We start from the raw sequence: 20,639 nt of genomic DNA, 5'->3' as shown, positions 1-20,639 counted from the left end.
GTAGTATTTTATAATGGTCACTGACAGTTTAATACAAAGAAGTGCAATAAATCTGTTCAGAACAGTAAAAACCCAAGGGAATATAGCTGAAACCCTATATCACACAGCAATGAGACTAACTAAAGACCTAGAGCCTATGAAAATGCCTCCCATGAGAGTGAATGGAGTCCTAGAGCCCACAACAATGACTCATAAAAGTTCATTTCAGGTATCTGCACCGAGAAGGCCCAAAAATCAGAGGTGTAAGGTAGGAAGTCTGCGAATGGGATGAAGGATCTGTGCTAGCAGGTTGAAGATTCTCTACTGAGCCAAGAGGGGATGCTCAAAATAAAGACCAGGGCTCCCTCAAAAAGTACCACAGACATCCTCAGTGACAGTGAGGTCCTAAGCTCCTCCAACAATGAGAACAGCCAAGTACATGTCAGTAAGTCAGCATGAAAAATTTCTCCTGAAGGTTAAAGAGCACACATCATCCCTCCAGAGCCAAGATGTGATGCTCAACATAAAGACAAGTGCACCCCCAAAGTGAACTGCAGGCACACTCAGCAACAAAGTCCTGAGCTTCTCTGGTAATAATGGCCAATTTCATGACAGGAGAGCCAGCATGAAAAGGTCCTTCAGGAGAATCAACACTCCAAACAAACAGCACTCACTTAGAAGGATGTACAATTCATATGCTTTTTCTCCACATCTCCTTTTATGATGGTAACTTTCCTCAGGTGGGTCATCTACAGTCAGTACTGATTAAGTTCTGCAGATGTTAAGTTGACCACAAGTTTATAATCTACAACAGCTATAAACTGAACTGTAATAGACTAATCCACTAATGTCTGTCACAGACCTATGATCTAGTCACTCCTATAATCCCAAAGCGGAAATTCAGAGGTGTGAACTCCTCAGGTAGGATATAACAGGTCCAATCCATGTCCCCTTTTCCCACAGCACAGACAGGGTCAAAAGAACAATAGAACGAGCAGATACACTGTAAAAATTGGTCCCCTTGAGAAATAAAGTTCTGCGTAGTATCACTGCTGTATTTGTCTAAGTCATAGTTTGGACAAGCACCAACCCACAGGTCACTGACAAGGATCGTTTCTATGACATGATCTATACAAACAACACGTATATTCATTGAGAAAGAAGAATGTCTTTTGATTTAATATTTAATACAGAAAGCTCTTAACCATGTATTTCATTTCTTTTTTAGGTCTTGCAATGCTGTAGAACCCAGAATACTTACACTGAGGAAAATCCCAAGTTTATAGCATACTTATTTTTCTTAAGGCACTGAATTAAATTTCTAAACTGACAGTGTGAGATCCTTCTATACTAGTTTCTTCAGAGCATTTATTGTGAAAGAACACATAAATTTGTCAGAGGCTTTTGCCATACATATTGAGATAATCAGATGTTTTTTGTTGTTTCCTTATGTTTTTGCATTGCTGTTTTTTTTTGTTACAAAGAATCATCTTTATTCCTTGAATGAAACCAGATTGATCATATTCTATAGACTTGTAATGTGCTAATTAACTAACTTTTTCTGAACTTACTGAAAATTTTAAGTTAAACTTTGGTTCATTGTTTTCTTTTATGTTGAGTTGTTTTCTGGTTTTGTGATCAAGGTGATAGTGGATTTGGGGGATGGAATGTGCAGCATTCCGTGTATTTCTGTTTCATGCATCACACTGAGGAGCACCTATTTGGATTTTAAAGATGTGCTGAACTCCATCAAACTGGTTATCAGAGTGGGTGTTTCCTGAGCCACAGATAAGAAGTGACTGCTCCATCCAGAAAATACTAAAAAACAGGGGATTCTGTTTTGCTCTCCTGGCCACTCACACCATGGGGTGCTTCTCAACATGGTTCCAGCACCTACAGCATATGGGTCTATAGGGAAATGTCTGCAATGTTTCCCATTCCAGGCTAGTAAGCAGAACTCAGTTCTCTGTCACTTTTTCCACACAGTCTATTTGTCTCATAGTTTCATCTGCTGTTGTGGATTACATTAAGATTCTCTTCTTTATCCCCCAAATGAAAAGAACACCACCCTCAATAAACTGCCACATGTTCAATGTTGATCCATTCTATTTTCATTATTTTGTGTTTTTTAAAATAAATATCATTAATTTTGAAATTTCAAATATTTTAAGTTTTTTCTTCTGCTTCACTACATACTTGCTTGTGTTTATCTATATTATACTCCCACATATCTGCGGCTTTTTATGAAGCAACTGAAACAGTCTGTGTAATCTGGTTTCCCACGGTACCCTAGGATGACATTTCTGAGTGTAAAATATCTTGTAATATGGGAGTAAAGTGCAGAAGTAAACAGAAATCAAACTTTGTTGATTCACAAGATTCACTGGAATTTTAAAATCTTCATCCTTAGATTTTCCTTTAGTTTAAATAATATCTTCTGCTGTTCATTGTGCTTTAATTTACTGGTTCTAGTGATTATAAATCATGGAAATGCAATCTTATTCCTCATTGCATGCCTGCAGAGTTCTGCTGAAAACTTCTGTAGCAAAATTTTCAGGGAACCTTAGCATGGGGAACACTTCTGCTTTCCATATTAACAGCAGGTATGATAAACAGTGTATCCAAAAGTTTCTTAGATCTTTCTGCACTATATCTAAGAGGTATTATGTTGTATGGGAAGATAAGGATCTAAGAAAGAAAAACAACACTGTACTCAAAGGAAAAGCAGACCTCATATCAAATGTTAGACAATACAAACCACAAACAAATCTAATACCAGTGTGGTCTCACTGGGGACATGTGTGATCACCCATCTCACGCTGATCTACTGAGTTGAGCCAGTCTTGCAGGTGTGTCCCTCCATAAAACCCTGCTGATTTGCATGTCCCAGGAGTTCAGCCCACAGCCTTCAAAACTTTTAACAGGCTACTCACACCCTAGGCAGGAGTCAGTCTCAGTCAGCACAGAGAATGGACATGAGGGTCCCCACTCAGCTTCTGGGGCTCCTGCTGCTCTGGCTACCAGGTAAGCATGGGCAGCACTGGGGATTTCCTAATCACTGTATGGTCAGAACAACCTGTTGCTTTAAGGAAGTTCTTTGTTACTATGATTAATAAGGTAAATAATTGTTTTTCTGTCTCCATTTTCAGGTGGCCAATGTGACATCCTATTAACCCAGCCTCCCTATGTGTCTGCATCTTTAGGAGAGAAAGTCACTATCACTTGCAAAGCCAGCCAGGGTATTAGCAATAACTTACACTGGTATCAGCAGAAACCTGGCAAAACTACTAAACTCCTAATCCGTTATGCAACCACTTTGCAGTCTGGTATCCCATCCAGGTTCAGTGGCAGTGGATCTGGGACAGATTTCACTCTGGCCATCAGCAGCCTGCAGCCTGAAGACGTTGGGACTTATTTCTGTCAGCATAGTAACAGTTGGCCTCACACAGTGATACAGACCATAACAAAAACTTTTCAGAGGAGCAGAAGTGTGAGACCAGGCTGCAACAGTTTCTCTTCCTTGTGACTTCATTTGATCTGAGTGTTTCTCACATGCAGCCAGGATTTGAACATAACTTGAAGCTTTTAGAATACAGTTCAGGCAGAGTCCTTTCTCCCATCCAACCTTAGCACTTCAGGATGTGCATTCTAAGTTAATAAAGGACACAAATCACTACAGTTTAAGAGTATGGACTCGAACAAGTGGTGAGATTCACACAGAAAAAGGCAAGTAACAAGCTATTTCAAGCCAATATGTACAATGGAATGTGCATAAAATTGGAATGGTAAATTCCTTTAAATAACTAGAAGTATGATAGGAAAGAAACAAAACACAAACCACAGAATGAGTTGGATGATGTGGCACTTGCCTATAATCATACCAGTGGAGGTAAGGTGATTGTCATTAAATAGAAGCTAGGTTTGGGCTGCCTAACAACTGTAAGATGAGCCTGAGTTACATAGTAAGCAACTCTTTCAAAAATAAAGTAAAACAAACAAACAATACAGCAATGACCACAAGAAAATTTGTTTCTAGAAGTGATTGATCTTACTGTTCCAATTCAGATGTCAAAGAATAACTTCAATATAAATTCTAAGCAGAAATTCCTTTAGTAAATGCAATTAGCATATAGACACAACTTGTGAAAGGTCACGTTTTTCAGTGATTAGAAAAGCAGATGCTGGCCATGCAAGATCCTCTGATGCTCCCCCTGAAGCCAGAGCATCTACCAGTAACTTTAAGGTTCTGTCAACCAGGAGGTCCTCAGCTGTGTCTTGAAAACCTAGCTATGGGAGTGCTGGTGTTCTCCACAGCCTATAGTGCAGCCCCCTAGGTGATTCTCCACCCACCTTTCTCCCTGAAGGTGTATACACATCATGTAGTATCATCTTCCTTCAGATATAAATCCCAGAAGCCTTTGTTTGAGCATTTCCATGGAAAAATGAGTTGTAAAAAAGCAGTTAGGTGAAATATACTTCCTGAAGTGATGGTGATTATAGGAAAATCGTGTACCTCATAATTCCTGTGTATGTTAGTATTTTCTCCAGCACAGAATTTTGTCAGGTAAATAACAGCTCCAGCATATTTTACCCATGCTCTGAATTTATATCAGAATATTGTGGTCACAACAAGAATGCCTCATAAAATCATAGTTTTACCGGAAAGACAAGAATTTGTATGACATGTAAAAGAATCTTTGGACGAAGCACAGCTGTCTTGAATAAACAAAACCAAAAACAACCAAATGCAGATGCAGCATTATGCACCACTTCCACACACTTTACCAGAATGAAAAGCCATTACCAGGATGGGTGAGATTTTACACAAGAAAAGTTTCAGATTCACATTAGAAATCCTGAATGGCAATCTGAATATTAAACATCGTGTTTGGTGTACTCTTAAAAGTTCAATTAATGAAAATCTTTTTAAGCTCAATGAATCACTTGGAATACATTCCTATTTAAAGTCATAATATGTGATGCACCATACTTTTCTTTTTGTTGTTGCTATAACAAAATATTGAAACAGTACATTAAAAAGAAAGTAGATTGTTTTCTCTAAATTTTTGAGGCTACATATTCAGGAATATGCAGGCCCATCTTGTACCCTAGTAAGAACTCAGCTATCTCTTTGATAAAGTCTCATACAATTAGGAAGGCAAGCAGCTAAATTCTGGGCTATAATGTGGCTTTGCTTCATCACATGACTTTTATTAAGATCAGCGTACTCCATAATGTCTGTGCTGATCCTTTTCAGAGGCAGCACTGTAGTAACCTCACCATCTCTGATTGGGTTCCAGATGTTAAGTATTCTCCATCTCTGTAGTGGCTGCAATGAGAACCCAGTCTCTATGACAGAAGTTCTTTTGGATAAGCCACATTCACATCTTAGCACCTCTTATATCTATATTTTAATTGATACAAAATTAAATTTGAAATCCTTTAAAATAACTACTCTAACCCAAGAATAATACACATGAATAATACACAGAATGATCAAATATTTGCCTATGCAGGTAAATTTGTGCATTTTGTTCACTCAGTGTAACCGATTATAGGAATGCTGGGCTCCAAACCTCCACCGCTCTTTAGCATGTGCCTTTGATCAAACAAAACCTGAAGATGGGTGGAGTAGCCTACATTATTCAAGTGGTAAGTTTTCTGTGATAAAACACTTTTTGGAGGCTACACTGGTGCTAGTAAGAAGAGGATCTGGTCTTAGGATAGTTTTGTTGAACTTCCTGTGGGGAGGTTGTAGAGCAATTGGAATCATGTGCACTGTTTATGAAAACCGAGAGCATTTTTATAATAGAAATGTGGGTAATAATAAGTTCTTGTCTTTGACCTGCAATAGTATAAATAAGAGAGGAGAGAATGCACAAGAAGGGAGGTGTTGTGGGATGAGAGGGAAATCCATTAGGAGATGGACTGATTGCTCATGGAATGGTTGGAATAACAGTCTAGAAAGTTCACAGTAGTGAAGATTCAGTGGCCCTGGTGGTTGGCATCATGGTGTTATGTTCGAGGTTTCAATAAATACTCAGAAGGAAGAAATCATTTTTGGCTTTGACCTGGCAGCTGTTAATTATTTTCTTCCTGTTTTATCTCCTTCCTTGCATCCGCCAATCTATGTAATGTAACACCTCAGAATAGTTTTATCATGCCACACAGACAGCAACTAGAAATAGACAACAGAAGTTAGTACAAGGAGATGGACACTGACTTTCTCTGGAAAACCAGCTGGATGACTCTTTCATCTTTCAGCTGGTAACTAGATAGCAAGGAGCAGGAAAATATCCAGCATTTGAATCCCAGACACATTGATAGAATCCGAATTTATAAACTACTATCTTTTAACTGAAAACCAATTGCAACAAATATGTAACTAGAGTACCAGGCAATTCCAGAAACTCAATTGTGAGGGTTGTATCTAACCAAACAATCAAAGCCAAGTGTGAAAATGCGCCAAAAACAAATGGGTATTTCCGGAAAGAGGACGGTTGTCAAATACAGGGAACACTGCACAACATTTCTCCACATGTGAGCACAAGGGGGCACAAGGACACCACTGTGAGGGCAGAAAAGATCCACAGGTGTCTGGAAACTTCCGGCAGTCCTGGGTGAGCCTGGATAGTATTGCTGATTCGCTGTCCCATTTTGTTACAGGTCAGCTGAGTTAGAAATATTACAGGTGATGAGACAGGGCGAGGCACTTGAAGGAGCCAGTGCATAAGTCTAGATATCTGGCAACTGGAGGGAGACAAACACCTCCTGCTGTGGGCTAGGCATCAAGATAAGAGATCAAAAAATGCATCCATATCCTAAGGACTGATATTCTATCTTCCTATCCCAAGTACACCCTGAGAAAGTCAGGAGTCACTTTTCCAAGGGAAGAGTCACTGTTCCCTAAAAATGCCTGATTTCTAAGTAATTCACTTCCCCGTTTGTCCTTAATGTAATCAGTTTTACCTAAACTATTAATCTTATTAGCTAACCATAGCTCTGTCCCACCTTATGCCCGTCTGGCTTGTGATTTCCCAGTTTTCCCTACCTTGAAACCATCACACCCCATGCTTTTACTCTATAAAGTCTTTGCAAATGAGTCCCTGACAAACCTGTTGCGATAGCTTCTTTCCCTCTCTGAGAAGGAAGCTTTCTTTCTCTCAATAATATATTCTGTTCTTAACCTCACACTGTTCCTAAAATTCATTCTTTGATTTTAGAGAACAAGAACTTAATACGGGACCTAGTAGAAGGTCAGAAGTTCAATTCAGCAATAATCTTATCCCTTTATCCAACAGACCTTATGTCCATAAGCAGGGATTGCTCAGGACAGACTAAGAATGATCTGATCAGAAGATGATTGGCTAAAATCAACTCTTCAGTCACATACAGTGAAAAGCAGAGCCTCTATGAATCTGATGAGTTATGAGGAAAAATACACTTGGCACATCATCTTTATTCTAATAAAATAAAGAGTAAGCCCTGACCTGGGCCTCTGTGTTGCAGATAAGGAATAGAGTTCTCCTCACCAAAGTGGGAGAAAGTTTAAATCTTACATGCTCCACATAATCCAGGGATAGAGGCTCTTAATACCGCAAGAGAAATGTTTCCTCACATATATAGTCTCAACTTAAAATTAAGACTGGCATGGTCTAGCTTCCAGCTAAACCAAACTAAATGACAATGCATCTCAATGCATCTCGGTGTATTTACACCAATGGTGACATTCAGGAAGGACAACTAGGCAAAAGAGTTCTCTCTCTCTCAGAACACAATGAGAAATCACAAAGTTGCAATTCATTTTCTTTCAGGTATGAATCCTCTTGATAATATTTGAAAATTTGCATTCATCCATAAATCATGACCAGCTCCCCCCAAGACCATGGCTGGACCATTCCCAGGCAAAGCCCAAGCACGAGCCACAGAGAGGTGTCTTTCCTGAGAGCACCTGTACCTACAGTTCAGGTAGGTACTTGCATCTTCCAGTTGCAGAGAAGCAGGTGTGTTGAGAGCCTTTATTTGTGACCAAATGTGATGATTTTTCCTGACCTACATCATACGGGAAAAAAAAATTCCAAATTTCCCTGCCAGAATGGTTTTTGTAGGTTAAATATGATCATCAGTGTGATTGCATTGACAGCCACCCACTGCATTAGTAAAGCTTATTTCTAGGTGGATCTCTATAAGTGTTAAAGGCAGGATCATGGTGTTAGTATCTGGTCCTTGTCCCCTGTTCTCCAATTTGCTGTTCCTTTGCTCTGCCTCATGGTTATGCAGCATCATTACACCAGCTCCATAAACCATGATGTAATCATTTGGACCCACTGCTATGGATTGAATTCTCTCAGGCTGTGATACAAATTTTCCTTTCCTGTGATAAGATGTGCATGTAGGTATTTTGTTCTAGCCATGGGAAAATGAACCAACCCAAAAAGTCCTGAACTGTTTCTGTGTATAGATGTATTCTAGTGAAAAATTGTGATGGTTATTTTCATCCATGGTGGACTATAAAGAGATCAGTGACTGATGCTGTGTGTCAGTTTTATTGGAGGGCATCCCCTGTTCTTTACTATTATTTAATGCCTTAAAAATAGAAACTTTGTGCCTTGTGAGAAATATACAGCATCAGCAAAGCTTAAATCTTAGATGTATCCCATCCACTCAGGAACTCCAAATTCAGTTAAGCACCTCACATCTTGCATGCCACCCTCATGAATCACACACTAGGATGCCCTGTGCTTTCCTCACCCAAGTCAGGATTACTTGCTCAGACACACTGAACTTCCTGGTTTCTTCATGTCTGACATGCTTAAATGTAAAAATTTACAATAATCTTACTTATTACATTCAAATGGAAACAGACTTTTAAAAGGCCCTTGTGAAGCCTGAAAATCATACCAATGCTGTGAGATTGACGCAGATACTCCAACACCCAAGTCAGCTTCCATTAAGTCACCACTTTATCCAGAAAGAATTCTTCATGTGGCTGGCTTTTGTTTTACCAAATATATATGATTCCTTCTAATGACTTTATTATCATTTTCTGCAATCTGTAAAGCCATAAACATTTCTACTGATGCCCAAGATCCCCTTCCCTTGAGATCTTCCATCAAAAGTGTTGCCATTAATTAGGGCAAATGGATCTGTGTGTGATACTTTATGCATTCTGTTGAATCTGATACACAACACTGGGCATCCACAATTCAAGGAAAAAGTTCATATTGTCTCTCCAGTTATAGAGGTTTCAGCCTATAGCCAGCTGACTCCAATCAAGGGCAGCATGACAGAGGAGAGTAGCTCATGTTATGGCAAATAAGAAGAGGAGAGAAATCAAGGGAGGAGTAAAAGAAATACACATTTCTAGAACACACCCTCAGTTACACACTCCTGTGACCAGGCTTCACTGCCCAAATTGCATTTAGCTTAACCCAAAACCTAGTGGACCAATCTATTGATCACTATCATTATAATCCAATCAGTCCAGAATCCCTTCAAAGGGATTCCACTGTGAAGGGCAACAGACATAAAGCACAACAGGTCCACTAAGTGTCACCAGTGTCCAAAGCATGGACAGAGTCAGAAGGACAAGGGATAAGCAGATACACTGCAATACTTGTATATCCTTGAGAAATACACTCATGCATAGTCTTACCACTGTTACTTATCCAAGTCATAGTGTGATCATGACCAACACACATCAGTGAAAACAATAATTGCTCTAGCACAATCTGTGCAGATAAAAGGCACACGCATTTTAAAAACAGACTATCTTTTCATTCAATATTTCAGATCAGAAACTTTTCTCAACATATTTCTTTTATTTTTTTTAATTTTATGCACTTCAATCAACACAAAGTAATTATACAATTTCAATGCCAAAGGTTTTCATATTTCTTTTAGAGACAGAATTTGGTTTAACTGCTAAGTTGACTATGTGATTTTCTTCTATTTTGGTTTCTTCCCAATATTTATCATGAACAAATACACAATTTTGTCAAAGGCTTTTGTTATACATGTTGAGATAGTCAAGTGACTTTTATTTTTTCTTTCTATTTTTTTGTTTTTCCTGATATTTGATGATTCACATAACATAAAGCCTCTCTGAAATGCTGGAATGAAACCAAACTGATCATATTCTTTAAGCTTTTTAATGTGTTATTTAAGTAAGTACTGAAGAATTTAGTGAAAAACTTTACATCAAAATTTCGTGCACCAAAATTTGGTGTGTTGTTGTTGAATCACTGTCTGGCTTTGAGATCAAGGTGATCTCAGCTTTTAGAATGAATCTGGAAGCAAACTTCTTATTTCTATTTCTTGGAACACTTTGAGGAGCATTGAGGTTAGTTTGATAATGGCAAACTTCATCAAACTGACTGTCAGCCTGGCTGTTTTCTGAAGCATTGATGAGAACTGGCTGCTCCATTCATGGATACCAACCACTTTAATGTAACTTGCTGTGTCCCACTGACCACCCAGACACTGGGGAGCTTCTCAACAGGGCCCCATTCATTACAGTGCATGGATCAATTCTGAAATGTCTGAAAAGTCTTCACACAAGCTGGATACACCGAGATCAGCCAGCTCTTTCTCTCTGAATGCTGATATATCTGCTAGTTTATTCTGCTGCCTTGGATGACATTAGATTCTCCTCTTTGATCCCCCTAGAGGAAAAGGATACTACGCTCAATGTACTACCCCATGTTCAGTGTTGGTCATCTCTACCTTCTTATTCCACTTGATGATCGAAATATCAGTATTTGTGGGATTCTACATATTTACTGACATTTTCTCCTTTATCCCACTCTTCTTTATGTCTGTCTACATAACCAGACTGCCATATACCTGCTGGATTATATGGAGCACCTGGAGCAGGCTGTATGCTCTAGTTTCCTGAAGTCCCCAAAGATGGCATCTGTGAGTATACAGTGTCTTTTAAAAAAATATTTAAAAGGAAAAAGAGAAAAAAAAAAGAGGTGTACGGGTACAAGTAATACAGAACTACCAAAAAAAAAAAAAAAAAAAAACGGAAGAAATCACCAGTTAATAGATTACACATTATCATCTTAGAGATAACTATCAAGTCATAGTATCAAAGCATACAAAGTGGACATTCAAACAGTGAGACTGCAAAGAGTTGATTTCAATGATCCAACCAAAAACATTAATATGGTCAGCTATTTAACACCCCTAAACACACTTGCTGCTGTATCCTTTAGAGCACTATTTTCCTTCTCTTTTTTACAACAAAATTTACACATTTTGGGTTTTATTACTCCTTAGTTCTTATTACTTTTTTTGGGAAAGAATAAAGTCAAATATGGCAAAACAAAGCTGTCAGTCAAAACCATGGATAGACATAGCACATGATGTAAAAACAGAGTACAAGGTTATCAACAATGGTTGTAATGTGGGGGTAAATAAAATGCAATGGTGAGTATAAATTAGAGTTTAGCGATTTACAGGAGCCACTGGAGCTTTAAAATCTTATTCCTTAGTCTTTTCCTTAGCTTCAATGCTCCACTATTTATCTCAGTTTATTTTGTGGGTTCTGATGAATAAAAATCACGGACATGCAGGCTCTGATTCCTCTTATACCACATCACATTCCTGCAGAGGAGTCTGATGAACAGGTAGAATGTCAGGAACCTTAGTATGAGAAATCTTCTACTCTCAGTATTGACCACAGGATCACAAGCAAAGAACAGAAAAGGAAAAAAGCCCCAAAACACACAAACAAACAAAAAGAAAGTGAGTCTTTGAAATTTTTGGGACAGCACTGTATCCAGTACAAAAAGGGATACAAGGGGTGTTAAGAAAATAGATGTGATGGGAATATAAGCTAGGAATATAGCACAGTACACAAAGCAACAGAAGGTTGAATTTAACCTCAGACAAAATGGATAAAATACAAACTACCAACAATATGGTCTCATTTGGGACCCCTGGGGTTACAATGCCTGTGCTAATGACTGAGATGAGCCAGTTTGGCAGCTGTGCACAGCCCTGCTCAGCCCTGTGATTTTCATGGGCTAGGAGCACAGCCCATGCCCTGGGGACTTCTTCATAAGCTGCTCACACCCTGTGCAGGACTCAGCCCCAGTCAGGACACAGCATGGACCTGAGAGTCCTTGCTCAGCTCCTGGGGCTCCCAGATAAGGAAGGGCAGAACTGGGGATCTCCTCAACACTGTACAATGAGAGCCACCTGAATTCTTTAGTGAAGTTCTTTTCTCATGTGATTCACAATGTTAATATTTCTGTTTATGTTTCCACTGTCAGGCGGCAGATGTGATATCCAGTTGACCCTGTCTGTGTCCATCTGTGAATGTATCTTTAGGAGAGACAGTTGTCATCACTTGCCAACTAGCCAGGGTACTGGCAATAAGTTAAACTGGTATCAAGCTTCTTATCTATTATGCAATCAGGTTAGAGTCTGGGGTCCTTTCAAGGTTCAGCCACAGTGGGTCTGAGTCAGATTACACTCTTACCATCAGCAATGACAAAGAGGAATTCAAAACTGATTTAAAAATTAGCATGAACTATATGGCAGGTGTTTTGAAAGTATGTGAGAAGATTTAGCAGGAGTTTAACCTAAACATTCACTGTATTTTTATCACATTTTGGCAGAGTTTTGAATAAAGTTTTTAACTTCTCTGACACACCCTAAATTTTCTAATTAATTTGAGGTTTTTTAGAAGCCTATGTGGCAAAAAGATATGTATTTTGGAGATTACTCTTCTTGTATTGTGGCAGAGTCCTTTAATATGGCTCTGGTTTTTCTCTGGACTACGGTGTGATTGTAACAGCACCAAAGAAATGATACATAGTAGGAGCAAAATCTTTGGCAAATGGGCAAGTTACCAAGAGATTCAGGGAAGTGGGAGGCAAGGCTAACTGATTGGAAGAAAGGGTGGAAGTATAATTGAGATGAACTATATACATGGACCACATCTCCATTAGGAATGAGATCACTATGTCCTGCAAAAATATGTAAACAAACAAAAAAAATGGATAAAACCTGATTGAGTTTTCCTTTAAATACTGCCAACCACAGTATTCTTTCAACAGTTTATGCAGAACAATAGTGATTTTTCAATCAGGATTTTAGTGTCAGTTTCATATCTAATGCCAGACAAACAAATACAGAAGAGAGAACAATAGCATAAGGACACACAGCCTACTATCCAGCTCACATGATCCATGTTTGCCAGTGGGCCAGGACCTTAAAGGGTACTCTTCAGTCTTTATTGTCAGGGCCCATTGCACTGCTCCTTAATTTGTGACTTCCTCTGTTCTCAAGTGAGAGGTAAACATTTGAACATGAAGAACAATTTGAGAAAACTTATCCTAATGCGTTTTCTTCATATTTTGCCTTCTCAACTTTGAATACTATTAACAATATTATCAAATTTTAATTTTAGTTGTTTTTGTATTTTTCTATAAATTCTTAAAACTTTCCCAGAGAAGTAAGCCACAGTGCACATGTTTGATATTTGCTGCCATTAGAAATACTGTTTTAGCTCTGTGCAGGACTGATTATCTCCATTTATGACAGACATAAGCATTTTATTCACATAGGTCAAAATTTATCAATGAAAGCCATTGCAATAATGTTTAACAGCGTGGAATCTGTAGGATGTGGAACAGATATAAGAGAAAAATAGAAAGAGGGAATTCGTAAGAGAGGCATATGGTTATGAAGTTCAGACATCTAGGAAAAATGAAACCCATCCTTGTAATGTTAAAGAAAAACTGTTCATAATTTGTTTGCTGCATCTCTAGATTGGATACAGTAATTGTGCAAATCAGCTTCACATCTAATTGAAGAGCATAGGGAGTATGGATGTCTTAGAATAGCTGATCTTTGTGTCATTTAAAATCTTCTGGATGCTGGGTCTCTCAATGAGACACACTAATTTTTCCAGTCACCAAAAATCTCAGTGTATTCTGCATTATTAGTGAATTTCATCAGTGGCATAACATGTCGAGTGAATAATAGAAATTATGAAATGGCAACAGTAAACCTAAGGACAGGGAGTGAGGTTTCAGCAACAAGATAAGATCCAGCAAAGAGATAGTTAAAGAAGCATGTGAAAATAGGGGAGAAATCAGTACCTACCTAAACTCTGTAGGTATTTTGTATTAGAAGGAAGGAGAAGAGCGAGTTAATTGCTAACAGTAAACTTAGTCAGGGAAAACTATCAATTTCAAGTACATGAATCGATGGGAACTAATAAGATATGAAATTAAGTGAGACAATGCAATTTCCAGTGGACATAGAAGGAGAGAAGATCATAGGGGGAAAAAAAGCAAGAAAGGGTTGCTAGGTGGTTAGAAAAATACAACAATTTGAATGTGTGCTCTCAAAGTTTAGATGTCGGAAGCATAATCCCCATGTACTTGAGTAACGGGGAATGATGATGCAGACTTGGGCAGGTGATCTGGGTCAGATGGGATAACAAGGATGAGGTCCTCATGGTGCCATTCAAAATGAAATAGAGAACCCAGCTACCCATGTCTCTCCACCTGACACGTTCACTATGTTAGGATTAATCATGAAAGCCCTCACCATTTGCTAAACAGATGCTGAAACTATGTATTGGATTTTCATCTCCAGAGCTGTAAGAAATAAATTCCTTTTACTTAAAAAATACATGTACAGTATTGAAAAAGTCAGGCTCCCAAAATTTAAAAATTCAGTCCAAAACTGAAAAGCTAAGGTGAATATACACTTCTCAGATGAAGAAATATAAAGAGCAAATAAACACATGAAAAAATGTTCAGCATCACTGGTCATTCATGAGATGCAAATTATAATAGCAGTGATAGTTCAAATCCCCCCTGAAAGAATGGTTACCATCAAGAAAGCAACCAATAACAAAGACTGGCAGGACTGTGGAGAAAAAGGAGCACTTCTTCATTCTTTGCAGGTGTGTATACTGGTAAAACCATTTTGGAAACTAATGCGGAGAGTCCACAAAACACTAGAATTAGAGGTCACATTTGGTCCAGTATTTGCCTTCTAGGTATTTTCCCAGAAGAATGAAAAACATCATAACACAGAGATATGTGTTCTCCCATGTTTACAGCAGCACAATTTGTAATAGCTACATATTCTTAAGACATCTACTTAAGACACAGAGGGGAGCAGTGCATCAGAAAGGGGCTAATGCAGTCTGTGTTTAGTGTATTGGAGCTGTGCCTTCCTGCTCTTATCTTGTCTGTGCCCATCTGTTTCTATCAGAGCAGCCCCAAGCAGATGCACATGGGGGAGCAGGGCCCTGAAGCTGCCCCATGGGAAGGCTATTGTTTGGGACTTAACCACTGTGGGCACACTCTTCAGGGTGTGGAGACAGAAGTAAGAAGTGAAGTCCTCAGGCAACAGTTCTCTAATGTGGAGAGTGAACACTGTTTCTGTGCCTCTGTCCATGAAGCAGATTGAGACCCATTCCAACAAGGTGAAGTGTGGTAAACAAGGTCCTTGTGAGGCTGCCCTGGCATGAGCTGGTAACAGCCCATATAGTGCTTCCCATCACTCTAGAGGAGTCTCTCACTTGGGCTTCAGGTAATGGACACACTCCCTAATTCTGTGTGGTAAGAGGACTGTACTTCCTCTCTTTTCACAAGACCATCTACTAAAGGAGCTAAGGATCTCCCAGGAAACTGGGCTGTTTTCTCACCTGGAACTTAGAGGAGCAAAAGACACAGGAAAGTATCTGGTGACATCTCCTTCCTCTCATCTTACAGAGAACACCTTGGCCCTACAAGATTTCCTATTTAGTAGCCTCTGTCTAACCGTGGAGACTGTGGTGCAGACACAAATGCAAATTTGTGGAGGATGAAGGCCCATGGTTATACCTGGCAGATTCTCCCCTGGACCTTCTTGCCATAGCTCAGGCAAACCCTGAGGACTTCCTCTGTTAAGGGTCACCAGTGCGATGCTTATGGTGGTGTGACAACCACTCCCAGCATGAGTGGAGACAGATGTCTTTGGTGCAAAGAGGCGCAGGAAAGTGTTCAGATGTAATATTTTGTGATATTGCACATGGCCTTTATATTTAGAAATGTTTCTTCAGTTTTGGCTGGTGCACAGAGTTAGATTCTTTATAGGGCTTTGGAAATAGCTGTGTCTGAAGCCACTGCCTTGCAATCACAAGTTCCTAAGTTCAATTCCAGTACAAACAAACAGAAAAAAATCTTTACATACACTTTTAATTGATAATTGTTTTTGTAAATCATAAACTGAAGGTAGATTTTGCTGAATGCATTTTCATGCAGTTTCTAATGTTTCATTCAGTTAACGTGGCATGTAAACTGTCTGATTTGTGACTGTGAGGGATCCTTACAACCCAGGAACAAATCCCTTTGTCATGGTGTTTAATCCTTTTATGGGCTAATAAATTCAGTTTCCTAATATGTTTTGAGGATTATCATATTTATGTCTATCATTCATATTGAGCAATAATTTTCTTCTGGTATTTGCGAGGAATGACTTAGTAAAGAAATGGTTCTTGCCTGATTAATTTGGAATGTGTTCCCACCTCTGATTTTCAGGAAGATAAAAAAAGGACAAATTCAAAGTATAAAAAAAGAGCAAAGGAAGACAGATAAGTGAAAATATGAGGTAGATTTTTTTCAAAATGGAATGGAAACAAGAAACGGAAACGGGGGAGAGTAAAAGATAATGAAAATAATGTAAAATGTGTTATATACATGTGCCAATTCTCTAAAGGAAGTTAATCACTAAGTTGTGCAAATGTGCCCCTTTTTAATGTATAATAGACTCAGCTTTCAAATCCATCCTGTCCAGGGTTTTTCTTTATGGGAGTAGTTTTGATTACTGAGTCGATATACTTATTTTAATATATTAAATATTTTATTATGCTTAAGCATTTGGTGTTTCTGTCTGTTTATATTTTATTGATTGTACTTGTCTATTTTAATAAATTGGCTTTGATTCTGATTTAATACACTGCATTGCACCCCTTTCTTCTAGGTTTTCCCATTTGCTGGGATAGTCCCTTTAACAAGTATCTTTTGTATTCATAGTTATCACTGTGGCATCCTTTATGAGTGTCCTTGATTGTCTTCTCTATTTTTTTCTCAATTTGCATGAGTGTTTCGAGTTGTTTTATCTTCTGAAAACAATTCATATTTTTCTCTTTTAAAACCTGTAATATCCTATTTGATTTTTTCTGCTTTACTTTTTATTATATACTTCTATTAATTTTGGATTTGATTTTCTTTTTTATGCAAAGTTAGGCTGTTAGCTTGTGATCTTTTCTTTTTCTTAATGTGTGCTTATCACTATCTACTTACACTAAAATTATTTTGCCTTGTATAAGTTTATACATGTAGAGTTTCCATTTTCATTTGTCTCAGAGCATTTAAAATTTCTTTACTAATATTTCGTGTTCAATTCACTGTTATTTCATACATGTGTTTAATTTTCTTATATTTACATATACTACAATTTCCCTCCTATTTTAACTGTATTTTCATATTGCTGAAGCCAGAAACATAATAGATGTGATTTCAATGTTCTGAAATTACAAAAACTTATAAAGAGATCCATAATATTGTCAATTCTAAAATATTTCATATATTCTAGGAAAAATGCATATTCTATTATTCAGTACAAAGCTCTGAATAAGATGCACTTTTCTGGTAGCATTGCTCAAGTCAATCATTCTTTATCAATTTTATGTCTTCATAATCCAATGATTTTTCAAAAGTGTGATGTCAGAGTTTCCTAACTTTACTGCATTTCCATTAAGTTTTCATTTCAGATTTGCCAATATGGAGACATACACATTTATGGTTATTATATTTTATCTATAACCTTTAAGAATAATATGACACATAGTGGTCACAAATAGAAAAAGAGAAGAGGAATGAAGAATTTGTATCTTCTCTTCTGCCTCATTGATTGAGATGGAGATTTTGTCATGGCTTAGATCAGATGAGGTAAAAGGCATAAAGTTCCCTAAATGGTTTTAGGAGTGGACAAGAATATCAGACTCGCAGTGCCTCTCCATGTTAAACCCTCCACAGTGCTGTGAGGAAGCAAAAAATTTCTGACCAGATAGCAAGACAGGGATGACTTGTGGACCTTTAGTCCCGGAAGTGTAAGAAATGCATTTATTTTATTTAAAATATTGCACTCTAGTCCTCAGACATTTAAAAAAAGCTAGATTAAGAGAAGTGATAGATGATATGAAAGGGAAATACAGATAGGAAGACTTCCTGAGAATGTTTCAAGGTCCTGGTACCCACATACACACCAATGTAGTTTCTTGCTTTCCTCCATGATGAAGGCATCTTTAAAGGATTTTATGTTTTCTGCTGAGAATATAGTATGTTTCAGCACTTAGCTAAGAATAACCCTGGTAATTTTATTCAACAGTGATTTTACTTTCCTTAGGTGTAGGATTGTACAAGCCAACTGTGCCCTACATGATTCTTTCGAATCAGAACTCAGATGCTGACTGCTATACAGCTGTGTACAGGCAGAAAGCTACCTGTTGAGCCTCACAGTGTATACGCTCTGGAGAGGTTGGTGATGACCCAAGTCGGTACAGATAAACTCTATTTGTTTCAACACAGCACTTATTTGCCACTGTATCATAAAGAGATTGACAATGAAGGGAGATTATAAGGCTACAGAAATTCTCACAAAAACAAGAACATCTCAAGCAGTTTCACAGAAGCTGATCACTGGGAAACAGGGAAATTTCCTCTGGGTTTTGCCAGAACCTAGAAAAGTGGTTCCTCCTACACAAATCCACACATGTCTGAGATCCTTTGTGGTGGGCAGTGGCTGCCTCTTCTGCTCACAAACTATGATGCTGGCATCTAAAATCTGTACTCAAAACATGAAAGGTAGATAGACACAAAAATGTTATCAAACTGTTATATCTCATAATGGTCAAAAGGGATAAAACAAAAAAGTTCACATATGCAACATGAGAATCAAAATAAGACATAGTGCTATGAAAATTATTTCCCATTAGATTCCAAAATGAGTTTTCAAAGGCACAAAAAAACATTGAGGAAACTAGTCCTTTTATGTTTTATTTTTACCCTGCACTGGAACATAGAGCAACAGGCCATCAAGAGCTGGAACAGTGAGAATATTTTGCCCACTCTAGTCTCATAAAGTTTAACTGACAGAAACTATACGGTTATTTACATGTATGATTTTAAATCACCGTGTTGGTGACAAAAATATTGAGTAACAGAAAACAGGTAATAAAATTTTCCTCAGTAGTTAAACAAATTTGTAAACTTGGAAGCAATTAAGATATGCATTTCATGCGATTTTATTATTGCAAAACACTGTTTTGTTCAAATTTTGAGCTCCTGCAGCAAGGAGGGAAAAGCCTTAATCAGCCCCAGATCTGGATGAAGGAGCTAATAACTGACCCTTGAGAGTCTTTGGCTGTGCACTTGTAGGCCTCCAGATTCCATTCTGCCAGTTTGATCAGAACATAGAAACCATGACAAAGGAAGAAGACCCTGAACACACCATTAGAAGGAATTCCAGAGAAAAGTAATGAATGTTAAATAGCCAGAAAAAGGCATTGGTAATTTCAGGCTGAGGCCTTTGTGAGAAACACAAAGTGGGAAATATCCATTAAATAAGCAAAAACTGGGCTGAGGAGCATGATTGCTCTTCAGTCCTCAAAAAAGGAAAGATGTGCTTAAACACTTAAGCCTCAAGAGTGGCTTCCCCACAATATAAAATCCAAGGTCACTGCTTAATAAATTTCTTCCCACTCTTGTAAAGTGGGACGTGAATGGGTGAGATTCACTTCTTTCTGGGTATTTTTTCTGCGCTCAAGTGACTGACATATGATGCCTTCTAGGATTCTGTTTTACATTTTCTGTGCCTGTGCTTAGTAAATCCACCTGATGTTACTTTCTTTTTGCATATGTTTAGATTTTGAATCCAAAACATGTATTTTCATTTAGTTGTGAATGTACATAATGAAAAGTAATTCTGCCAAATTCATACAAAATACCCAAAAATCAATTTAAGTCTTATGCTTTCTAATGTTTGGAAAAAATTTGCAAAATTAAATTTACAAAACTATATTCTTTAAAGAAAGCTATATCCAACTTGAATACAAAAAATACTGTTAAGTAGGCTGGATGTGGATGGGAATATAAAATTTGACATCCCTACATATGGTGTCAGTACATGGAATATACATGATTGAATTGAAGACAGAGTGCATATATTATATCTCAAAGTCTTTAGATACATATTAACCAAAAAATTAATTTCAAGTAATGAATCACCACATATATAGAGATCACTTTTTTCTTGTGGTTCATGTGAATCAGTTTCTCAAATAGCATTTCGGTTCTCCCAAGTATCTTGGTCATTTCCAGATCAAAGATCTACACCGCCTCCTCATGGTAAGCGATGCGTAACTGCAGTCTCTAAACAGATGGTCAGTTACTTCAATGTGGTGCTACCATGCAGTGATGTTCAGATTGAACCTGGAGAGAGGTTGTGCCTGTGAGAATCCAGTGCTGCACAGTTCTTTTCCCTTTTACAAGTATCCAGGGTTTGTGGAGAAGAAGAGTGATGCTTTATCAATTGTCTATTTATGATTATTTTTTTTTGTGCCCCTCGTATTCTTTGATGGC

At 38.0% G+C, this 20,639-nt stretch overlaps 1 gene segment (V, D, J or C); it reads left to right on the top strand.

Moving 5' to 3' along the window:
• Positions 1 to 2,852: 2,852 nt before the first annotated feature.
• On the top strand, positions 2,853 to 3,505 carry LOC100735740 (immunoglobulin kappa variable 1-9-like). The segment is given in 2 exon segments: positions 2,853 to 3,003; positions 3,129 to 3,505. Coding segments are annotated over 2 exon segments (432 nt in total).
• The last annotated feature ends 17,134 nt before the right edge of the window (positions 3,506 to 20,639 follow it).

The sequence above is a fragment of the Cavia porcellus genome, unplaced genomic scaffold (assembly GCF_034190915.1).
Source record: "Cavia porcellus strain 051 isolate PalLab524CR breed Dunkin Hartley unplaced genomic scaffold, mCavPor4.1 scaffold_18, whole genome shotgun sequence".
Classification (NCBI taxonomy): domain Eukaryota; kingdom Metazoa; phylum Chordata; class Mammalia; order Rodentia; family Caviidae; genus Cavia; species Cavia porcellus.
This window is presented reverse-complemented; position numbering and strand designations above follow the sequence as displayed.